Here is a 21316-nt window from a genome sequence, read left to right as displayed (position 1 = left end):
GCATTGTATGTGATGAATCTATTTTCACTATTGTTCCAGTTTGGTTACAGAATGCAACGAATCTAATTAAATCACGTTCACGTGATTTAGAGAATCCATGTAGCACAGAAAAAGAAAAAAATTAATGATAATGCATGATACAAGTAATACGAAAAACTACCTAAGAGTCGTACAATGACTGCTGAGTTATCAGGTGCATATTACATTCAACACAACAGCTTCGGATTGTGCTGTAGCTTCAATAGAAGCTTTGCACCCATCTGTTCGGTATTATGCACAATGTACTGCTGATACTCGTTAAGAACTAATTCACACCCTCGAGCAACTGACTCTTTTGCTGTATAAATAACAAGGTTGCACAATGTGCAAGGAGTTTCAGAGAGAGAGGCAGACTTTCTTACATACGGTACAAGACGAATCCCTCAGTACTTAAGAAGCGATGCTTAGTAGCAGCTCATGACGATGAATATATCATCCCTGTCCTCCGCGGTTCGCCACCAAGTTGTAAATCGTCGCACTTCATTCTCTTGAACAAAGAGTGCCCCAAAAGGAAAACTCCACCAGCTTTTCCATCTCTCGAATGATTTGGCGTTTAATCCAACGCAATAGCAAATATCAGAAGGCTCATTGAGGTCATCTCCTCTTGAGATCGTTGTTAACTTGGTAAGGATGATGAAAGACCAATTGTATGAGGATACTCAAAGATGCATGAAGAAATTTGCGACGTGCCTCATCTTGGGCCGTAAGTCAGGGTTCATTGCTGTGCAGCTCAAAGACACCTACACCAAGACGTGTATGAGTTCAAAAAAGTAAGATGCAGATCACTAACCCTAGAGCGTACAAGAATCGTTCATGAGAAGAATTACTTTCAAAAATGGACATCAACAAGGCTGCTCTACAAAAATACTCACCTGAAGAGTTTCGATCAACTCGCACTTGTCCACGTTGCCTTTCACCAAGTAAGGATCAAAAATTTCGGTAAAAGGTCTCTTCTCCTGAAGTGCCAGCTTAGTCCACGTGACAAGATCTAGTTCGCCTGAAGCCAGTTGGGCGAAGGCTGACCTTCCAGTTAGTATTTCAAGCAGTACAACTCCAAAGGAATATACATCACTCTTCTGGCTTGGTTTTTTCGCAGTTGCCGTCTCTGGTGCTTGGTACAGCCCCAGCAAGTGCGGTGCCACCATTTCTGCACTTTGACTAGATGATTTTCTTCTCGAGATTCTTCTTCCCAGCTCACGTCCCAACTCTGCAAAATGTCACGCTTGTGTTCAGGTCTGGAACGATGTCTGCGAAGTTCGTTGCAGAACAAAAGCTATGTTCTTTTTAACCTACTTTTATCCAATACCCCCAGAGTATTATATTGCTTTTGCGACACCTTTCAGAGAGAGGAGTAACCCAAGAAACAGAGACGCTTATAACACGAAAGCCTATCAAGTTTTCAGTGTACCTGTAGAAGCTAAAACTTAATGGTGTCGGTAAGAAGGTTGACAACTGATGTGAAGTACCTCAGATAATCCAATTGATTCGCATCTGTCTTACTGTCAATAATTGATTTTTAAGTTATCCTATAACTTAACTTCTGGAGCAATAAAGTAGTAATAATGACACCATATGTTTCTACTGTTTGAAGAAATTCAGCGGTGCTTATACGATCGGAGCAATATTCGTCTATATATGCACTGAAAGAAAGTAAGTCATGCAGCAATACAATGAACCAAGAGATACGACGAACCATACGTGGAGAGTACGCGTGTGAACTATAGCTGCGATCCGGAACTTCATTAATTGATTACGAGACCAGTACTGGAAACTCACCACCAGGAGAAAGTATTGGAGAAGGCGACACTGTAGAACCTCTCTGGGAATCAACTTTTTTAATTTGAACTTCCTTGCGAGGGGCATCTCCCACAAGACTTAACAAACGCTGTAATCCGAAGTCAGCAATGCGAGCGTCCCAATTGCTGTCTATGAGAATGTTACTCGGCTTAATACCACCATGCACGTGCTTACGAGGGCTACAATCATGAATATATGCAATCCCAAGAGATGCCCCCTTACATATGCGAAGTCGTCTTTCCCATGTCAGTAGTCCCTCCGCACTTCCTGCAAGGTTTCCGAGAGTATCAGCTAATTAGGAATAATCAATTTTAATTTACCTCAACAATGCTCTTGGTTACACATTCTCAACATATCCAATCCTGCTCTTGAGAGGGTACCAAGCTCAACTTGGTCGGCATGAATCCATGACGCTCAACACAGCTTTATAAAAGCTTGTTCCAAGCACGATTTCAAGCGAAAAGGTACGTGTTGCTCACCATGAAGAGCGGTATCCAAGCTGCCATTCGGAAGAAAGTCATAGATCAGCAATTTCTCAGTTGGAGCCCAGTAATATGAATGCAGACGCACGACGTGTGGATGCTTCAGATGGTGGATTGTGCGTACTAGTTCCTCAAACTCCTTACATTTTTGCTCCCCACCCTCACCAAGCCTTCGTACAGCCACATTTATACCACTATCAATGACTGCTTTGTACACAATCCCCACTCCGCTTTGGCCCAAGACATACGCCGAGGCCCGCAACAAAGCGTCGAGGTTAAACGTGAACACACCGTCGAGGTGAACTAGGTCTGCGTCATCCCGGTCGTCGGAGTATATTGACGCTGTATCAGAATCACGCCATGCACATAGACAGCCTCGAATCCACCCTCCGCCCACGTCTGACCTTGCGGGGCTTCGGGCCTGCAGAGGGGTCTTTCCTCTGCGGTGTAGTTTGGGATTGCATTGAAAGAATAAGCCAGCCATAACTGACCCTGGCATACACTTCGGACTGACTAAAAGTTCGCCAACCGCAAATAGCTTGCCCCTTGGTCCGCGGAGATGGAAGAACTAAATGCCTATATAAATGAAATTCATGTGATGATTTCCAACGGCACTTCCCACAATATCATTTTCGCAAGGTAAGGATTCCGAAAAAGAAAAAAAAAAAAAAAAAAAAAAAAAAACACAATCCTCCTTGAAATTCACTTCCGCGGACTATCCCAGCTCCGAAGACCGCCTTCTGGCTGGAAGCAAATACTCCTGATCCAACACCTTTCCCAAGCCACAGACAACCGTGGCAGTCTACGTGGTCAGGTCACGGTGAGCCGTTTCAAAGAAAATCAACTAGGAAATCGATGTTACACAACGCTGCCGACGAAACAGGGACTAGGCCAGCAAACTGCAAGGTGCGAGAGCTGGCGAAATCAGGTTACGCCCACAGGTCGACCCCAGACCCGTCGCGACATTTCCCTCTGTTGACACACGAAGCCAAACCTGCGTGCGAATGCTCGCAAATGTTCAGCTCCAGAGAATATTGAGTTCCAGCGAAAAATTCCACACCGACTTCGCTCATCCGAATTCAACCCCTGTCCTCACTCCATTCAACGTCCGCCTGCCTATCTGCCCGCATACACTAAACCTAACTATCACATTCGACAAGCTTGCGAGCTTCGGAGTGTGAAGCTCAAGTTGCAGCCTGCAGAAGAGAATGGTGTGAGGTTTCCCAGGCGCGACAGGTTCCCCATAGAGCGACGTGCAAAATGTGACAGCGACAACTGTTGGACTAGGGCGTTGAAAGAAGAGTCACAGGAAAGAAACACATGCAGCCAAGACTAACGAGCAATGACACATTTACTGTGCCACAAAGAGGAATCATGCCGGGAATAGAGTGCCGCGATCAACCGATTGGCGCCAAAGCAGGCGTGTGAGGGAGAGCTCGGATCGTGTGGGCAAGCTCGGCGGCGTCTCCATCTCCACCACTCTTGCTCCACCTGACATCCCCCCCCCCCCCGTGCTCATCTGCTTCGCCCCCCACCTCCCGTCTCGCCTGTTCCGTCCAGATTCTGCCTCCTCCTCCACGCCTCGTTCCATCCGGAACTTGTCACGTAACTTTGTGGAGTCTTTGCCCTCGTGCTTCTAAAGTGAGCATCACGCTTCATGCACGGAACAATTTCTGGATTTTTTATTTATTTATTTATTCATTTTTATCTTTATCGTATGTAGAAAATTGAAAACATAAGCACGTTCTAAAAATATGTAATTTAAATTATATAAACGGGGAATTTTATTGTTATATTAATATGGTATTCATTATACAACTAACAACTTCATTGTTATGAAGTCTCAAAAAACAACATAGACTTATAATACAAGTCTTAAAAGAAGCCTTCATGGAACAAAAGAATTATAGAAGCATTGATAATATGAGATTAAAATACCTTGCTGATTTTTTATGCTCTTACGTTAGGACAAGAAGAGCATTATTGCATTCATCTTGCACTCCTTGCAAAGAAAATATTGTCTTGTGCATTTTTTGTCTTTTATAGAAAAATAAAATAAATGTGATGGATTTTTATATTATTTAAGTAAATAAAAGAGAATAGTATTTGATAAAAATATGCCAGATAAATAATATCTTCTTTTACAAACTTTAAAAAATATTTAGACAAAAATTAAATCTTTAGTTTTCTATAAATATAAAACACGGCTTTAAAACTTTTTTTTTATAAGTTTTTTACTTTTAAGAAGTTGTATACAAAGCAACTTACGACTTATACTTGAGTCAAAAGCTTCAAGTTTCTTGAGAATCTTCTACAAAAATTTCTTAATTGCTAAAATATATAGAAGAAAAAGTAAAGTTAATTTATATTTTAGTTACATTTTTATTCTATTTTAGTCTTGATTGAAAACACTTTGGTTTTTTATAATCAATAATAAACATTCTAGTTCTTACTCTATCTTATATCATTGTCTTCTTAACTTATCTTTTATGCATATAATAATATTATATAATTTTAGAATATTATATAGATTTAAATAGTTAGCATCAAAAGTTCAATTGTGTTCTAAAATTAATCAATTGTTTAAAGTTTAAAATGTAAAAATATACTATATATATATATATATATATATAATTTGCAATCTTATGATGTTGTGATTTTTTTAAAATATAAAATAACTTACCATAAATATAATAAATTCTATGATTACATGCTCCATATTAAAGAGGTGAAGAAAAGAAGATTCTTCAGTCAAGACATGGTTTAGAACTAACTCTCTAACATTCCTTGTTTGTCTAACTTTTATTTTAATAAAAAAATTACCAATAAAAAAATTCTATAAGGCTCAATTATAGATAGATTAGAAAATAAGTATAGATTTTTCTGTTTTTTAATTTAAAATTATATTTTTATTAATATTCTAGTATTTTTTTTATAAATTTGGATTATAAATCAATTAGAGCTAGATTACTATTTTAAATATTTTTTAATACTGCTTATATTAGTTTAAAATAAAATTAATATCAAATATAAATGTTACCTTTGCTTCCAAATTATTGAAGATTATCAAATATGTACTTATTTTGTAGAAAAAAACGAATTTCTAAAAATAAGGTTTTTTTTAATCTAATGTGGTATAAATTGTATATCCATGATACCCCTCTATTTTAAATATATAGAAATTTTACTTATATTACTATATTATTCAAATCTATATATATATATATATATATATATATATATATTACAAAAGGTGCTTGTTAAAAAAAGATGATGTTTATAACTTATATATTACAATTATTTGTAAACTCATTCATAGTTTCAATAAGCAACTCTATCTTTTAATTTTAACATTACTATGTATTTTGCTCTTAATATCTACCAAATATGGAGGAACTTAGTGGTCTACCTTTATTAGCTAGAAAAAAATTTGGCGGTCATTAAACTCAAGTTAGAACTAGTTTTAGTTGCCTTTGAAAAAAGAAAAAAGAATTTTCATATTTTATCAAGAATTTTAGCTACTTTTCTTTTCTTTGAACTATTTATAGAAATTTGAAGATATTTAGGATTAATTTTAATAATTAAAAATGAAAAAAAGAGGTAAATAATCTTAGTATTTTTGCTTGAGTTTACAAAAAAAAACTCTATTAATATAAAATTAATTATTTGTATACATCAATGTGAAAATAATAAATTCAATGTAAAGAAATTTATATAAGGATAAATATACTATATATAAAATTTATTTATTTATAAAGAAACCATCAATTTTGATATTACATGTAAAAAGAAAGATGACAAATTTAACAAAGATTTGTCTATAATTTAATCTGAATTTTTTGTTGTAGACAAGCCTTTGTCAAATTAATGTTTTATGGTATTACATAGTTGCAATAACAAAATATTTTAAATCTGAATGTAATTCTTGAATGTATTTAATTTTAAATTCTTATAAGACATACCTCAAGTGCACTTATCCAAAGCCAAGTACAATTTTGTTTAATATTAAATTTGATTTAAACCATTTCAAAAACCAATATTGTCAGAATTGCAAATAATACTATTAGTTTTGAGCTCTTTAAAATTAAATTAGAAAAGATTTTTGAATGCAAAGTTACATACTTTCAAAAACTGCAAATAATTTCATAAAATATTGAACAATATTGAATTAAATAACATAAAAGAAAGTAATATGTATTACAGCTCACATAATTCTAAACAATATGCAAATTCTTTTTTCTTTCTTCTTTTTTCAAAGATAAATTTTGATACAAATCCTTTTTTCTTTTTTCTTTTTTCAAAGATAAAATCAACTCAACCACTAGACATGATAAGCTTTCTTAGTGTTTAAAACACAATAGACACATTAAGGATACACTAGGTAAATTACATGGCATTCCCAGGTTGTAATGTAATAAATTGCAAGAGGAAATAGCTTCCTAAACCCTTGCAATCAATTTACCACCATGCACTGTACCACTCCGGCTTCAAGACTCTCAGAATCGACCAAAGAAGAATGCAATTATAACCCCTCACTCGAACAAAATAATGGCCTCACTTATTCAACAGAATTGAGCAAGTTTTGTCTTATTGAAAGCCCAACTGCAAGAGCTTTCAACCTTCTACATATCATATCCTATCTCCATTTCTCCAGAATGCAGTGAGCTTTTAAAGATTCGGCTGAGAGGAAGGGCAACAAGAATATAAACAATAACTGAAAAGAGTTGCCAAATCCTATCCCACATGGTAGCAGAAACTTAACAACTCTACCTCTTCCTTCTCTTCCTCACTGTGAACTTCTTGGTTAATACAATCTCTGAGCCTTTTCTTGCCCAAAACAAATTTCCCTGCTTCCTGCTCCAGGAAGTGTGTATTTGCTATGAGTTTGTGTTTCTCCATATTAGTCAATGTCCTAAGTAAGGTCAAAGTACTGCGCTCTAAGTCTCATTTTTTCTCGCATTTCTCCGTTTTTCTGTCGGCAACCTTATATCCCATTGTGAGGTTCCAATTGTATACATTTTTGAACCGCTTGTCACATCGGAAGCATTTTAAAAGTCAAGTTTAGACCTCTGTGACAATTACGGGTTGATTCCACCATTCAGAGCCCCTTTTATCAGCCCATCTAAACAATTTGTTCCAAAGACTGTTAAGCTTGTCTGTGCCTCCACATGAGGCGTGCTACCTCTGGTGAATACTCATACTTGATAATCAATCCTCCTACTTTTTGCAACAGTTCTTCCATCTTAGTGCATAACAGGACGACAACGTTGTATCCATCTGGAGACTCCTCGGGCACGTCTTCCATGACAGACAACCCCACAAAGGTTTAGTTTGTAAGGGCATCCGGCAAGTTTTCTAAATTACAACTGCCATCTACAGCTGAAATGCTAAGAATTCCGCGGGAAGTGCCGTTCACCAAACCAACTTGTGATCTCCAAATTTCTCCGGACTCATTCACTTCTACTGCAAACAACACCTCAACGGTAACCACATTGTTTGGAGAATCTACATCGACTGGTTCAAATGAAAATGTTATGGTCCACCATGAAACCTTGGAATCAGTCTTCTCAACTATTTTAAAATACTCATCCAAGATATCTTGATCAATTTCGCTCTCTTCCGTTTGCACAACCTTGAATATGCGTACGGAGCAAGGAATTTATCCTTTGCGGATCACTCTATTAGTGCTGGGATCATAGTCCCACGTTCCTATGGGTGACTCAAAAGTATCATAGCTGTCCAACCATCCAACATCAGGCTGACATAAATCCGGCATCCAAGATGACCCCGGCATGGTCAAATATAGACCGATGGGGTTTTTACAATAAGAACATGTCTCAATTTTGGTGGGACAACACCGCAGAGCTACTTGATCTGGTCATTCAACGACAAACCAGAGCGTAAAGTATCGATAGCTCTAATTCCCAGAATTCCAAACACTCCCAACACGCGATATTCCTTCATAGAGCAATCCTGCCTTCACACTTCTTCAAGTACATGCAATTGTACAGTAAAACTCATCTGAACTACGGAGCGTGCAAAAATTGACCAAAGCATTGAGGGCTTTGAAAGCAATCACGGCGTCTTTGACCTCGATCTTGCACGTGATGAGAACAGCCCACCTTACCATGAGATACACTTGTTGCCAATTGTACAAGTGACTGCGAAAGTGCATTTGTCGCATGCAGATGTCCCTCTCATCAATGTTGTGCCTATCTTCCTCTGTGTAGTACACAGACCACTACACTGAGCAGCAACAATGTGATAGGCGATCACACACTTGCTCGTATATCTTGGCTCGACGTTCAGGTGAGTGCAAAGCAGTCACATGTTAATCCACAGCATGAGAAGTCATCACAGATACTCGTAGCCATCAATCCTGCCACCACCCTTGCAAGTGTGCCAGTTACAGGGGCCGATATGAAGTAAATTTCATGGCAGGTGACTCCCTTCTAGAAAGTCCACACACAAATGAACCACCTCGCTACATCCGTCGGCCAGTCCCCAAGCCAGGTCGATTCGCCCAAGCCATTCAGGCTAACAATACTGTAGTAAGCGTTCTTATAGTAGGAATACATGTGCCCGATCTCAAAAGCCAGGTTTTCTTTATTGCATTGGTCCAGACAAAAGGAGTCAACCCACGTGTAGCGCACTCCTAAGGATACTGTACATTGTGCCAATTCTGTTAGAACATCGAGAATGCTCCCTCTTTTGCAGTTCAAGATCGCAGAAATTGTTTGAAAGTAGCTCTATCCATCACTACCTGAACCATCGTCGTTCCTCCAAAACTCCAACTTGGAAGTTTCCACTAATTGTACTAGATTGTCTATCCAAGGATGTGAGACAATGGTGCACTTGTCGATTTTGTCTCCTTGTATCAAATTTGTGTCGATTCCGTAGATAGAAGTTTCTCCGTTCACAATTTTGAGTTCCCCAGTGGCCACTAACTTGGCACAGTCTATGAAATGCCGTGGCGTATCAAAGCCTAGTGCAGGATAACGAACTTCCCAAGATTTTCTGCTGGAAGATTCCTCAAAATGGATTGGAAGCAGTTCCCCAGTTGCAATGAGCTGATACTCTGTACAGCCATGTCGGATATGTGGATGCCCTGTGTGGGTCTTCATTTAAGATTAGATCATCTACAAGGTCACACCAAATATGAAAATATAGAAAGTAGGGGAAGCACAAGAGTCGAGCACTTGCAAGCGGTTAACAAGAGGCCTGCAGCAAGCGGAGCAGGTAGCCCATGGACCGGCGGAGAGGACAAGTCAGACCCAATCCTCCATGGACAAAATCTGAATCTGAAATGCTACCGACAAATACCTCTCGGCAATTGTGGAGCCTACAATTGACAATGCCCCTCGTCAATTGTAGACAACCACAAAACCATGGCATACTCTTCCAGCACCAAAAGGCAGACTTAGTCGAGCAACAAGTAGGGTGCTGTAGGAGAAAAAACGAGGAATAGAACAAGCATTTGAGGCAAATGTGGATCAGAAAAGGCTGAAGTTGACCATTTGCCCTAAAAAACAGACATTACAGGAAATTACTTGAATAAGTTATTCAAACTACCACGATGTCCTGTGAAAGAGAGGAACTAAACGAACTCAGACTTGTCGACATGATGTGACCACTAAGGACGATCACATACACACCTCATGTAAAGTGCAACGCTAATGATAAAAAGTTTAGGATTCCTCGAACGGAGGAACTCACTCGGTGAGTTAACTCTAAAAAGCTATGGGACTTATCTACTTATGAAACTCGTTCACTTGAATGCAATTCACGTTCACGAATGTGGCGAATCCGCTGAGGGAATCTCGGACAAGGGCAAGCTGAGCCAGCCTCGTCGAACTAACTGTGGCCCCGAGACCTCTCCACCCAAACAACTGGCTCCACCATCGCGGGTCGTCGGATCGCGATAATCCTCCGATTCAATCTTGGCCGCTGATCCAAAGTCTAGGAACTTCTGGGGTTGAATGGTGGGCAATTTCAAAACCTGTAGCATAAAATTTAAGAAATTTCATATATGTAAAACATATGATGAAGATATGTTTGAAAACATTTTATTCAATTTTTCAATATTTTTTTAAAATGAGGAATGATTATTTTGACCAATTTTAGAGAACTCAATGAGTACATTTTATAAGTATTTGGAATACATTGTAACTTGCATTATTTCCAAAAAAACCATGATAAATATTTAATCATGAATATCTCTTTTCAACAATCTAACACCATTTTTAAAGGTAGTATTTTAAATTATATCTATTTTTTTGACAAATATATATATATATATATATATATATATTAAAATAACCCATTCCATTGTAACCATCATTAGAAAAATGGATCATTTCTAGAAACCATCACTACAATCAAAGTTCTCATTCCAAATCCATTGTTGCCAACCTCATCTCCCTCCATTCACAAACTTCTTTAATCCCAATTCACATATTCTCCTCCTCCCATTCCCAACTCTCATCCCAACCTTCCTTATTCTCCGAAGTTCCCCACAATAAAGTGGGTCAATTTAGTAAATGGATGGGATTTTTTTTTTTTTTTTTTTTTTTTTTTTTTTTTGTTGAAACTCTAAGGATATCATATATTGTAAATATGAATACTTTTTTTTTTTTTTTTGAAATGTTTTAGGGATTATCTTTAGCACTATAACATTGTATTTTATTGCAAATAGAGCCACATCATTTATTCAACTTATTTGAATACTTGCTTTCTTCAATGAATTTTTTGTTTTAACAAAAAATATATATATTATTGTTTTATAGAATAGCTACACATTATTTTAAAAATTTTAAAACTTCACATAATATGTAATTTTTTTTAGCATTGACCATTTTAAATAAATTAAAATTAAGATAGTTTATCTGATTAACATGTATTCCTCAAGTACAATAGCTAGTCCATAGTGCAAGTCCAAAAAAATACATTGTATTAATTAAGCAATTATTAGCTCTAAGATATCAAAAGACAAACCATAGTTGGAATGCAGTATGGATGATCTTTCAAATCAAGCAGAAATTTGCATTGTATAACAAAGTAAGGTTCACGAACCTATTTCTCATCTTAGAATTGATTAATTTATTTTAAAAGTATTGTATGACAAAAAGAATCACCTACAAACAATTTGTACAGACAAATTGTACTCTGAGGGTTGCAAGTGTGACCCAAACGTGTAGAAATACTCCAAAATTAGTTAGGCAAGTAAACAACATTGTTGCTGTGAATGCTAATTGAGTGCCAAACTACATCAATGCTTAAAATAATCACCATTGCTATTGCTTGCTGCACTTGCAAAAACTTTGAAGGAGCATGCACAACAACAACAACAATAACAACCCTTCTAAAGCATGCAAACTAATAAAAACCCTCTAGAGCCTCTTCTCAACATACCATTGAAAAGGTGACTCTCTTGCACCTAATGTTGATATTTTGCATTAAATGGAAATAATTTTATGAATGTAAATAGTTTTTTCTTCTATTTATTTGTACTTAGGATAATATTAAATTGACTCAAATTAATCTTCAATTGCTTCACCTTTCCATGTCATATATTCTTGATTGATCTGAAGGTCTTTTTGGATCACAATGAATTCGTCTTTAGCTTCTACTAAATGAATTTTAATGCCAATCTTGCATTGGAGCATTGAAGTCATTCCACACTATGCCATAACCTCTTAATACATCTACAAAATTCTTTGGCTTCCCATCAATAATTAAGATTGAGGAAAAGAACTCTAAAGATGCAAAATTGAGAGATGCACTTCTTCAGATTGGTGAGGAATACATGACGTGGTACAAGATGGAAAGAATAAAGGTGGGTTGATTTTAGATTTACTTGAATTGGTTTACACTTTACCTAGATTGTTTTAATATTCCTTTATGTTTATTCATATATATATATATATATATATAGAGAGAGAGAGAGAGAGAGAGAGATATAGAGATTGCAAAATTGTATAATGGATAATCAATACACCCTTGAATTTACATTTTTTAAAAATAAAATTTCCACAAAAAGAAATTAAAAAATTAAAATTAAAATACCTTTGATGTATTATACAAAAGAAAAAAACGAATTTGCAATTAAAAAAAATTAAATCAAAATCATATAGAACTTATGTGTATAAATGCTGATTATTGTCTATAATTCTTTTATGAATAGTACATTCACATGTATGTGTATCAAGTTTTTTATCATAATTAGGTGAATTTCTTATATACACAAGGTATTGTGATTTTTGAAATATAATTATAGTTTATATAAGTGGATAAATTTTTAAAAATTAAAAATTTTTTATTTCAATTACATGCCCAATAATCATAAATGTGTTATATACATGAATTTTTAAAATATAATATAATAATATTTTTAGTCATTGCATACAACAAAGAAATATCTACAATAATAAAGTTAAAAACAAAGCACGTGATAATTTTTTTTTGTTAGCAGCATAAATGAAAAAAAAATTTTTTTTACACACATATCAAATCACTTTTTTTTATTACTGAATTAAATTATCTTCATATATATATATATATATATATATATACACACACACAAATATCGGAATTATGTATAAATTTTATCACTATTTTTACTATAATAAAACTGCGTTTCAGATGAAACTATATATATATATATATATATACATTAATATTAATATGAAGATAAATTTAAATGCATGTATCTCAAAAAACGAATTCCAAATATCCATCAAAGAAACATTAGTCTCCATGTAACCTTCTTGTTAATGTAATTACAATATGATGATATTCTATATAAAACATTTCAATATTATGACATAAAAATATTGATCCATGTTTTGATTTAATTATAATATTTCTTTGTCACCATAAGCCATTAATCCCTTTAATTTTGGGCTTTTACATAGAGAATAAGATAAAAAGGAACTCGAAACGAACTTTCAGGAGCAGCTTGTTGATACCATCTTGATACCATGGTCATGAATCTGCACCGGCGCAAGTATTGATATGTGTACCCGGAGGTAAGGCCTGTCAGAGCGCCGCCTGTCCCGGTAAGGCCAGTCAGGGTTGATATAGATATCCGCAAAGTGACAAGTTGCATCCAGTCCACAAGTTTCTTTAAATGAAAGCTCCCGGTGAACCGCAGCCAATCACATCCACGCCGAAGATTCCACGGAGTGCTTGAACGGAGAATGTGGATAGGGGCCTGGTGGCCGTGGAAGGAGAACCCTTAGCCGTGGATTGTTAGCTCCGGCTTCTGCATCGCTGCGGCCTCAGTCGAGAAGGCGGCACTCTGCTCCTTGAAGAGGATCTCTATTGTTGCGGCCGATTTAATTTGGTACCTTCACTCTTCGTGCGCAATTTTGTAGAGCGTCTTCACCATGGCGGCATTGGCGTGTGTAGGGGCCGTGGTAGCACCCGCAGCGGCCGCGCAATGGACAGCCTCTTCTCCTACTTCTGCTTCTTCGTCTTCGTCATCTAGCTGCGGCATTGGAGCTTCCCAGAGCGTGGGGTTTAGAGGCTCTGCCATGGCCGTGAAGCCTCTTAGGGTTTTCAGGACTCAGAAAGTCGCCGTGAAGGCATCTTCGCAGGGTGGTGAGGCACCCGTGGCTGTGAAGGTAGTGGTTCTGTGAACACGCTGATATTCGATTTGATTTGCAATGGCGCTGCGTATGTTAGTGAACTAAACCTTTTTTTCTTCTTCTTTTCCTTTTATTCACTATTATTATTATTATTATTATTATTATTATTATTATTATCATTATTATTTTTATTATTACATATTTTTCTTGTTCTATTCTGTCATCTCAGCCGTGAATTCGCTTCGTTCTGTTGAATACTGGCGCCTTTTTCGAAAATTTTGTTCTTGTTGAAACGAAAACAAATTTATATCTGGTATGTAGGAGATGTGGACTTCTACTTTGAACAATTTTTTCCTGAATGCACACTATAATTAAGAGACTTGGTGAAGAATTTTTTTTCTTCTTCAAAGTTCGTCTCTGCGTGCGACGCATGATCTGAGAAGTGCATGGCATCTACTCGATTCTCCCTCCTCACATTTAGTATGAGTTAGTGAGACTACAGTTGTGTTGTACAGTCCTTTTTCAATGTAGGTCGTCGACAGAATTGACCGTCTAGCCTTCCCCTGAAATTGTATTGTGAAAGCCCACTCCCATTTTTTGACCCCCATTTTTTATTCTCTTAGTTTGTTTCGGTAGGCTTGATGCCACGGCACCTGTGGTGCCGTGTACATGGCAACGTATGAGATAGTATTATTGTTGTTTCTACAAATCTCATCCTAAGTGAGATATTTTAGTTCAATGTGATCACTTCATCATGATTCACCTGAATCTTGTGTTTTAATGGGTATCAAGGGGTGGCACTTCCGCTAGTATACGTCAAAAGTAAGGGCTTGTTTGAGGGCCGGGAACCTTGGTCGTAATGTGCGGCATTGTACGTATTCATATGAATTCTGCTGTGCGACCCTTGTCGTCACTGTCTGGTCCGCTTTATTTAGGAGGCTTGGGCACGGAAGACTTAGATTATTGTGATGCATTGTTTTTGCACAGTACTCGGACTAGTGGTGGATATTCCTGCATCGGTCTTGTGAGGTTCACGCATGCCTGCAAAAATTGTGTTCAATTTCTAGTGCTGCGGAGCAGTACTTGATATGCACTTGACGAGCAGTTCAATTGCCTGTGTTGATCGGGTTGTTTTGAACATAAATGTAGAGAGTCATGGTAATGCTCTGTGTAGATTAGCTCAATAGCATGGAGGCTTTCACCATTCCTGGTTTAATTGATCTAGTTAATCTGGTAGGACATTTAAAAGGTTGCCCTCTTTCTCGGATTGGGTAAATGGACAGATTTGGATTGAGAGATACAACTCTAAATTTAATTGGGTTATCTGTCTGTGCTAGGAGAAGGAGACACCCCAAGGCATCGAACATGAGCAGATGGTATCTGAAAGGCCCTCGAGTTTACTGCGGGAAGGAGAGGGAGTTCAATGGGACAATCCTAGCACCGCCAGTATGCGAGCACGGTTCGAGACCATGATCAGAAAGGCGCAGGTAGTCTCAGTTCTTGATCTCTAACACACGACACTGATTATCAGCCCCTCAGAGATTTTTTACCAAGCCGATACTCTTCACTTTAATTTTTTGGTCCCGCGTATATGTGGTTAGTCATTTCTGGAGAGAAATTGTCAACAAGTTCGTGCATGCACTGCTATTGTATCTCTCGACTTTGGAGCTGAACAATTGGGCGTGTCTCATTTAGGATGATATCTGCGCGGCAGTAGAGGCTGTGGATGGCGGCAAGTTTCGGGAGGATGCATGGATCCGTCCCGGTGGTGGTGGTGGTATTAGCCGGGTTTTGCAAGATGGTAACGTTTGGGAGAAGGCTGGGGTGAATGTGTCGGTTGTGTATGGATCCATGCCACCCGAGGCTTATCGGGCTGCTACAGGAGGTACCTCTTCGAATGGAGGGTCGACCAACAAAGCCGGTCGAATTCCATTCTTTGCTGCCGGTGTTAGCTCTGTAAGTATTTTTCCTCGTTTGAGCATAGGAGATTGTGTCCTGTATATTCTGCGTCATCTGGCCTTCTAACGGTGATTTTGACGTGCAAGAGGATGTTTACGAAGCCCTCTTCTTGCCATTGAATTTGTGTCGAAATTTTCTTCGTGACTTTTGCTTATTCTTTATGTAGAGAATTGAAGATGGACGAGATAGTGTCCAGTAGAGACGGAAGCAGTATTTTGTAATTTTTTTAATCAATTGTAAATGATGGAACAATCGTGGTGGTTTGTGTCTGTTTTCAGGTTATGCACCCTAAGAATCCAATGGCACCTACTGTACACTTTAACTATCGGTATTTTGAGACTGACGCTCCTCAAGGTGATCATCTTGACGTGCTTCATAGATGTTGCGGCGCACTAGCTGCTACTATTACGGTTTGCGAAGATTCAGTTCATCGTTTAATCTCACCCTCATGGTTAAACTGAATAGGTGTGGAGGGCGCTCCAAGGGCATGGTGGTTTGGTGGTGGCACTGACCTTACCCCCTCCTACATCTTTGACGAAGATGTGAAACATTTCCATCAGGTGAGGTGCCTGTAATGATGTAAATGCCGTTAGAATTTGAATCGAAGTATTCTTGTCTACTCCTCACACAAGGCACTACTCTGCAGACCCAAAAGGATGCTTGTGACAAGCACGACCCAGAATTCTACCCGAAGTATAAGAAGTGGTGCGACGATTACTTTTTGATCAAGGTAACAAATGTCGAGCGAGGATGTGTAGTTTCTTTGCTGTGTGATATTAGCTTCCACCTCCAGCAGCAGTATATGCCGAGAGTCTTGAAATCATCAGCATTCAAGTTTGTTACTTTGTTCCTCTTGATCGAAACTCTCTTCATGGGTTGACCCCCCCCCACCCCCCCTGCCACCGTTTTCATCTCTATCATCTGGCTGCAACAAGCAGTTATTGGTGGTCATTTGCTACCATTGTGATCTTGTCCGTGAATGTACAAGAAAATTAGAATTGATCATTGACGGTATAATTGAGACGCTTCGTAAAACAGTTGCCAGTTGAATGGATTGAATTGCATGCACTGATAAAAACATTAAAAAAACCGTTTGACAGCATCGAGGAGAGAGACGAGGTCTTGGAGGGATTTTCTTCGATGATTTGAATGACAGAGATGCAGATCAAATTCTTGCTTTTTCAACAGGTATGTTGAACTGAATATGTGTGCCAGATTAAACCCACATATCACTGTTTGATTGGACCCACTTGGTGTAGTTCATAATGTAGCTGACCCCTTGGGGTTTTTTTTTTTTTTTTTTTTTTTTTTTTTTTTGCAGAGTGCGCAAATGCTGTAATTCCAGCTTACATACCAATCATTGAAAAGCGGAAGGACATGCCGTTTACGGCTGAGCAAAAGGCATGGCAACAGCTTCGAAGAGGTCGATATGTGGAGTTCAACCTGGTGAGTATCTCTTGGTTTGCTCATTGAACCACCTTTTATTTAGCCATGCCCTCCTACTTGCAATAGTTGTTCGAAAGCTATGACGGGAGCTAACCTTTCAAATTATAATCAGCGGCTTTTATGATCTTGAAACTTTGATGGCAGGTGTACGATAGAGGTACAACTTTTGGCTTGAAAACAGGAGGTCGTATCGAGAGTATTTTGATGTCCCTCCCCTTGACTGCTCGCTGGGAATATGATCATGTAAGTATTCTAAAATTGCGCACTTGATGTTGTAAGAGCATTCATGAAGCATCTCATCTGTGGCCTAGTTCATATTGAGCTTCAACGAAACTATGTATTGGCTTCATCTTTTCAATGGCTCCTTCGCATTGACAAGCCTTTCCTAATTCCATCAAACACAGGAACTCAGATCTGACATTGAGTTTGAGGAAAATGCAGGCACCTGAGGAAGGCTCGGAGGAGTGGAATCTTTTGGATGCATGCAGAAAGCCAAGAGAGTGGGCCGTGTAGGTTCAAAAGGTGTTAAGATCTTAAGTTAGTTCTTGTGATATCTTGAGATCAGAGCATTTAATTTACGTGGCCTCAGGTTTGAGACTACGTTGCGGAGCAACTGGAACAGCCGGTCATGTAGTGAGAAATCTGCACTTTGCCAAGCGAGTCGCCAAATTCAAATTCGCATCAATCTATAACAAGTAACATTCGAGGCTATACCGGGTCGAAGCAGCAGGCCACCGATTGATTACCGAAATCACAAACCTTGTCTGCCTCTTCCTATAGTTCTTCCCGTTCCCTTATCATGTGCAAGGCATGAGCGTAGATTTACGATAGGATTTTCTAGTCTGAAATGACTTCTGGAGTTGCAGATAAACCTACAAATAGCTGATTCTCCAATGAACTGGCCATTGCATGACTGTGCGGTGAGCACCATATTTTAAGGATGAACTTGAAAAGCAAAAAATGGAGGCAAAAATCACAAGCGTACTGAATAGAAATGACAAATTAGTTCAGTATGATGTCTCCCAATCGTTCATGAACAGATGAATAAGAATGTGGAAAGGACAGGGCATCACAGAGAGCATCTATTTTCTCGACTGGCGACCATCTGCACCGTAATACGGCCTCGTAGTTTCCTTAGAAAATTCGGCAAATGTACAACCATCCTTCCATCGTGATGCCAACAGGGGAATATGCGTCTCTAGATTTGTGGCAACTCCTCCAGCTTCTAGAGCTCGTTCTTGAGCGGTCCCGGGCGGAATAGACAAGCTTCTGTCCCAAGCAGGTTGCAAAAATACCGCCATTGTTTGCCGACTTACGTCTCTGTCCGAAGTGGGTCGCATTACACAGTGCGGTCTTGCAACGAGTTCTCCCCCCGAGAGCAGCTGAGCGGCGTCGCCTACTTGAACTATCAGGTAGTCGGAAGGTATCGATACAGATGTGGTTCGGCTGTGGGCATCCATGACTCGTAGGGATGAGTACCCATCAGGGGGTGCGCATTCTTGCATGCTAAAATTCAAATCCTGCGAGGATGAAGACAACTGTTGTGATCTTGACGAACGAGGTTTCTCCTCTTGAATACTGCGATTGTCGCATGATTGTAGCTGATTGGAATCACCCTCTGATAATTTATGATCAACCTTCCAGTGATCCCCATTTACAGCTGGTTCAGTCCATCTTTTAGTTGCGACATCTGGCTCTGAAGGAACATCCCGGGTGGGTTTAAGAAAGAGAGGTGAAGTTAGAACAGTGAAGATGCCATAGTCGCAGTGCCACTGCTGCCACAGAGTTGAGACCCCGGAATCTGCAGCTGCATTCCAGACTTCTGAGATTCTTGCTTTGCTAGCATTCTTCTGCAAGCACATTAGAACACAAGATCACTCCGACTTCGAAACCGACACAGAAATCTTTACACTTTGGAATCGACTTGGTGATTAAAAGCATGACAGTTCCAAGCGTCGATTACTAACATGGATCATGTCAGTCGTAGAGAAGTCACGGTTTGAGCAATAGTATCCAAATCAAGGGGATTTACCCACCAAATGGGGCAAATGAGGTAAAGAGAACTGCATTAATTTTAAATTGAGATCAAACACGCCGTTCCCTGAACAAGAATGAGAATAAATCTCAGAAATGACCCAGAATTGTGCATCTACGTAAACAGATTAAATGAACTCACATTTTGTTTCTGCGTCTTCGAGTTCTGGAGAGAGCGAAGGATATCTTTCTCCAAAAGAGAGTGATAATGGATGAGTCGACCCTTTGCGGTACCTGACTCGAGAATAGCTTGCTCCAAGCTAGATTCACTAGCCAAAATGAATGGTTCATAACACATAACACCTATAGTCAGACGCTTGATCCTTCATGAGGTGAAAATAGGAAAGCAAACATACTGACACCATATCATACGTATTTGACATTTGTGGAACAGAATTCTGCAACACACATGCGAAACCATGCCCTACGACCTCCTTGCAATTAAATCACTGTCTTATAGATCTATAACTTTGTGTTCGCAAATACGGTTACTAATCAGCGAAGTTAGATCATCTACAATAGTTTACTGAGCTCACCACAGGCCCGCGTGAGACTGATAAGCATCAAAAAGTCGAGCAATCAGCAGCCCCACCCTCACCATGCACATACCCAGCTGTTTAAACAAGTTTCCAAGTTCACTGAAACTGTCTCCATGTGCACACCGCTGAGCCTTCTGATTGTCATAGATATCCTTCGAAATGGACCCAATGTTGTCGAGCTCTGTGTGGCACAATAGGGCACTCTTTATCAACTACCTTCAAAAGCCACTCTTTGTTAACTGCATACAGAAGCCAACGTAGGAAATAGACTGTTCGGCACAGTGAGATCTTGCAACAACTATTGTTAATCAATTGACCTAATAAAGCTTCTATTTATAAACTTAAACCCTAATGGCTTCACAATGGAGTCTTCGTGATCTAAAAGGGCAACCAATAGTTTAAGGCAAATAAGAAAGCAGAATTTTGTCGAAAACCTGAGCTGTTAAAAATGGAAGAGAGGGATCTACTTCGGGGCGTTGAACACGACAGAATGGGTCGTTTCATCCACATGCCCTACTTAATTTCGCTGCGCATGTTGCACATGGCGCCATACCTAGTAGACTTTCGAAGCGAAGTTGGGCTGCAAATGAAGAAACTGGTCGACCTGGATCTTTTAAAGGCACGTCCGTTCCCAACCCGTGCTCCTGCACAAGATAAAAGAATCAAGGACGACCTGCTGACAATAATCTGTGCGACTTTAACAGGACATTCAGAGACACCGAATGACTTCGAAGGAAACAAAATGCGGAAAGACCCAAATCCGCAAACCTCCTGCCCAGAGCGCAATCCCACATGACAGTCATTGCAAGTACCTCATCTACCGACGCTATAGCACTAAAGACCAATAATAAAGCTCGCAAAGCAAAGCAATGGCGTGAAGACTCGGGACATTGGACGGTGAAATCGGATTCCGCTTGGGAATGACAAACAAGACGCTCAGCAGACAACAAATTCTGTTCAATGTGACCCGTTCAACGCTGAGCCATGCCCCAATACTAACAAGCGCACATGGAGGCATGAAGGCGAGGTATTGGGCACCTTCAAAATCGCCGCGCGTTCCGAATTCGGCATGAGAGCAAGCTTCTGGGCGAGGGGAAGAACCTGCTCACGCAATCTTGCATAATTTTCCATGCCCCTCACAGCGACGAATCCCTCCCCAGCTGGTCCCATGGCCTCCACGCAAGCTTTCGCCAGCGAAAACTCTGGTTCCTCATCCAGCTCCAGCGACGCGCCATCGCTGCTGGATTGTTCGAGCTTGGGTTGAGAGGAGCGCGAAATTGATACAAGGAGGTTGTAATCGAGCACAAGCATGGTCGGACGGCGAATCCCGACCCTCAATTGCTTGGGATTTCGAGTGCATGCGGCTTCAGACCCCGGGAAGCATCCAACTGAAGCTTTAGCATGCACAGGAACCAATCTTCTGCTTCCCAAT

At 39.2% G+C, this 21316-nt stretch overlaps 3 protein-coding genes and 1 long non-coding RNA gene across 4 annotated transcripts; 2 read left to right on the top strand and 2 right to left on the bottom strand.

Moving 5' to 3' along the window:
- Nucleotides 1–100: 100 nt before the first annotated feature.
- LOC112275102 (receptor protein kinase-like protein ZAR1) lies at nucleotides 101–3628 on the bottom strand. The gene is made up of 4 exons (XM_024505125.3): nucleotides 2316–3628; nucleotides 1816–2103; nucleotides 912–1246; nucleotides 101–779 (listed from the first exon to the last, which is right to left on the bottom strand). Exons 1-4 carry the CDS (start codon nucleotides 2815–2817, stop codon nucleotides 699–701), a joined length of 1206 nt encoding a protein of 401 aa, XP_024360893.1. The 5' UTR covers nucleotides 2818–3628; the 3' UTR covers nucleotides 101–698.
- A 7290-nt stretch (nucleotides 3629–10918) lies between these two features.
- LOC141044724 (uncharacterized) lies at nucleotides 10919–12380 on the top strand. The gene is made up of 3 exons (XR_012216389.2): nucleotides 10919–11375; nucleotides 11645–11739; nucleotides 11989–12380. It is a non-coding gene; the product is annotated as an uncharacterized LOC141044724 (long non-coding RNA).
- A 1238-nt stretch (nucleotides 12381–13618) lies between these two features.
- LOC112275085 (coproporphyrinogen-III oxidase 1, chloroplastic) lies at nucleotides 13619–18321 on the top strand. Its single transcript, XM_024505084.3, has 10 exons — nucleotides 13619–13942; nucleotides 15244–15393; nucleotides 15602–15862; nucleotides 16144–16219; nucleotides 16331–16425; nucleotides 16512–16595; nucleotides 16966–17053; nucleotides 17187–17311; nucleotides 17456–17554; nucleotides 17753–18321. Exons 1-10 carry the CDS (start codon nucleotides 13706–13708, stop codon nucleotides 17822–17824), a joined length of 1287 nt encoding a protein of 428 aa, XP_024360852.1. The 5' UTR covers nucleotides 13619–13705; the 3' UTR covers nucleotides 17825–18321.
- Nucleotides 18297–21316, bottom strand: LOC112275086 (uncharacterized). The gene is made up of 5 exons (XM_073530323.1): nucleotides 20923–21316; nucleotides 20438–20528; nucleotides 19882–20065; nucleotides 19488–19614; nucleotides 18297–19161 (listed from the first exon to the last, which is right to left on the bottom strand). The coding sequence occupies exons 1-5, from the start codon at nucleotides 21193–21195 to the stop codon at nucleotides 18394–18396; spliced, it is 1443 nt and encodes a 480-aa protein (XP_073386424.1). The 5' UTR covers nucleotides 21196–21316; the 3' UTR covers nucleotides 18297–18393.

Source organism: Physcomitrium patens, chromosome 22 (assembly GCF_059467195.1).
Source record: "Physcomitrium patens ecotype Gransden chromosome 22, ASM5946719v1, whole genome shotgun sequence".
NCBI classification, from domain to species: Eukaryota; Viridiplantae; Streptophyta; class Bryopsida; order Funariales; family Funariaceae; genus Physcomitrium; species Physcomitrium patens.
The sequence above is the reverse complement of the archived record's forward strand: the minus strand, read 5'-3'. Positions and strand labels throughout refer to the sequence as shown.

Coding starts and splice junctions, on each gene's coding strand:
- LOC112275102 (XM_024505125.3), bottom strand. CDS start 2,817: ATGCCAGGGTCAGTTATGGCTGGCTTATTCTTTCAATGCAATCCCAAA. Junction 2,104..2,315: donor CTTGGATACCGCTCTTCATG/GTGAGCAACACG, acceptor GAAACCTTGCAG/GAAGTGCGGAGGGACTACTG. Junction 780..911: donor AGTTGATCGAAACTCTTCAG/GTGAGTATTTTT, acceptor GTCTTGGTGTAG/GTGTCTTTGAGCTGCACAGC.
- LOC112275085 (XM_024505084.3), top strand. CDS start 13,706: ATGGCGGCATTGGCGTGTGTAGGGGCCGTGGTAGCACCCGCAGCGGCC. Junction 16,220..16,330: donor TGAGACTGACGCTCCTCAAG/GTGATCATCTTG, acceptor TAAACTGAATAG/GTGTGGAGGGCGCTCCAAGG. Junction 16,596..16,965: donor ACGATTACTTTTTGATCAAG/GTAACAAATGTC, acceptor ACCGTTTGACAG/CATCGAGGAGAGAGACGAGG.
- LOC112275086 (XM_073530323.1), bottom strand. CDS start 21,195: ATGCTTGTGCTCGATTACAACCTCCTTGTATCAATTTCGCGCTCCTCT. Junction 20,529..20,922: donor AACGCGCGGCGATTTTGAAG/GTGCCCAATACC, acceptor TATCTTGTGCAG/GAGCACGGGTTGGGAACGGA. Junction 20,066..20,437: donor TCGCTTCGAAAGTCTACTAG/GTATGGCGCCAT, acceptor TGTGCCACACAG/AGCTCGACAACATTGGGTCC.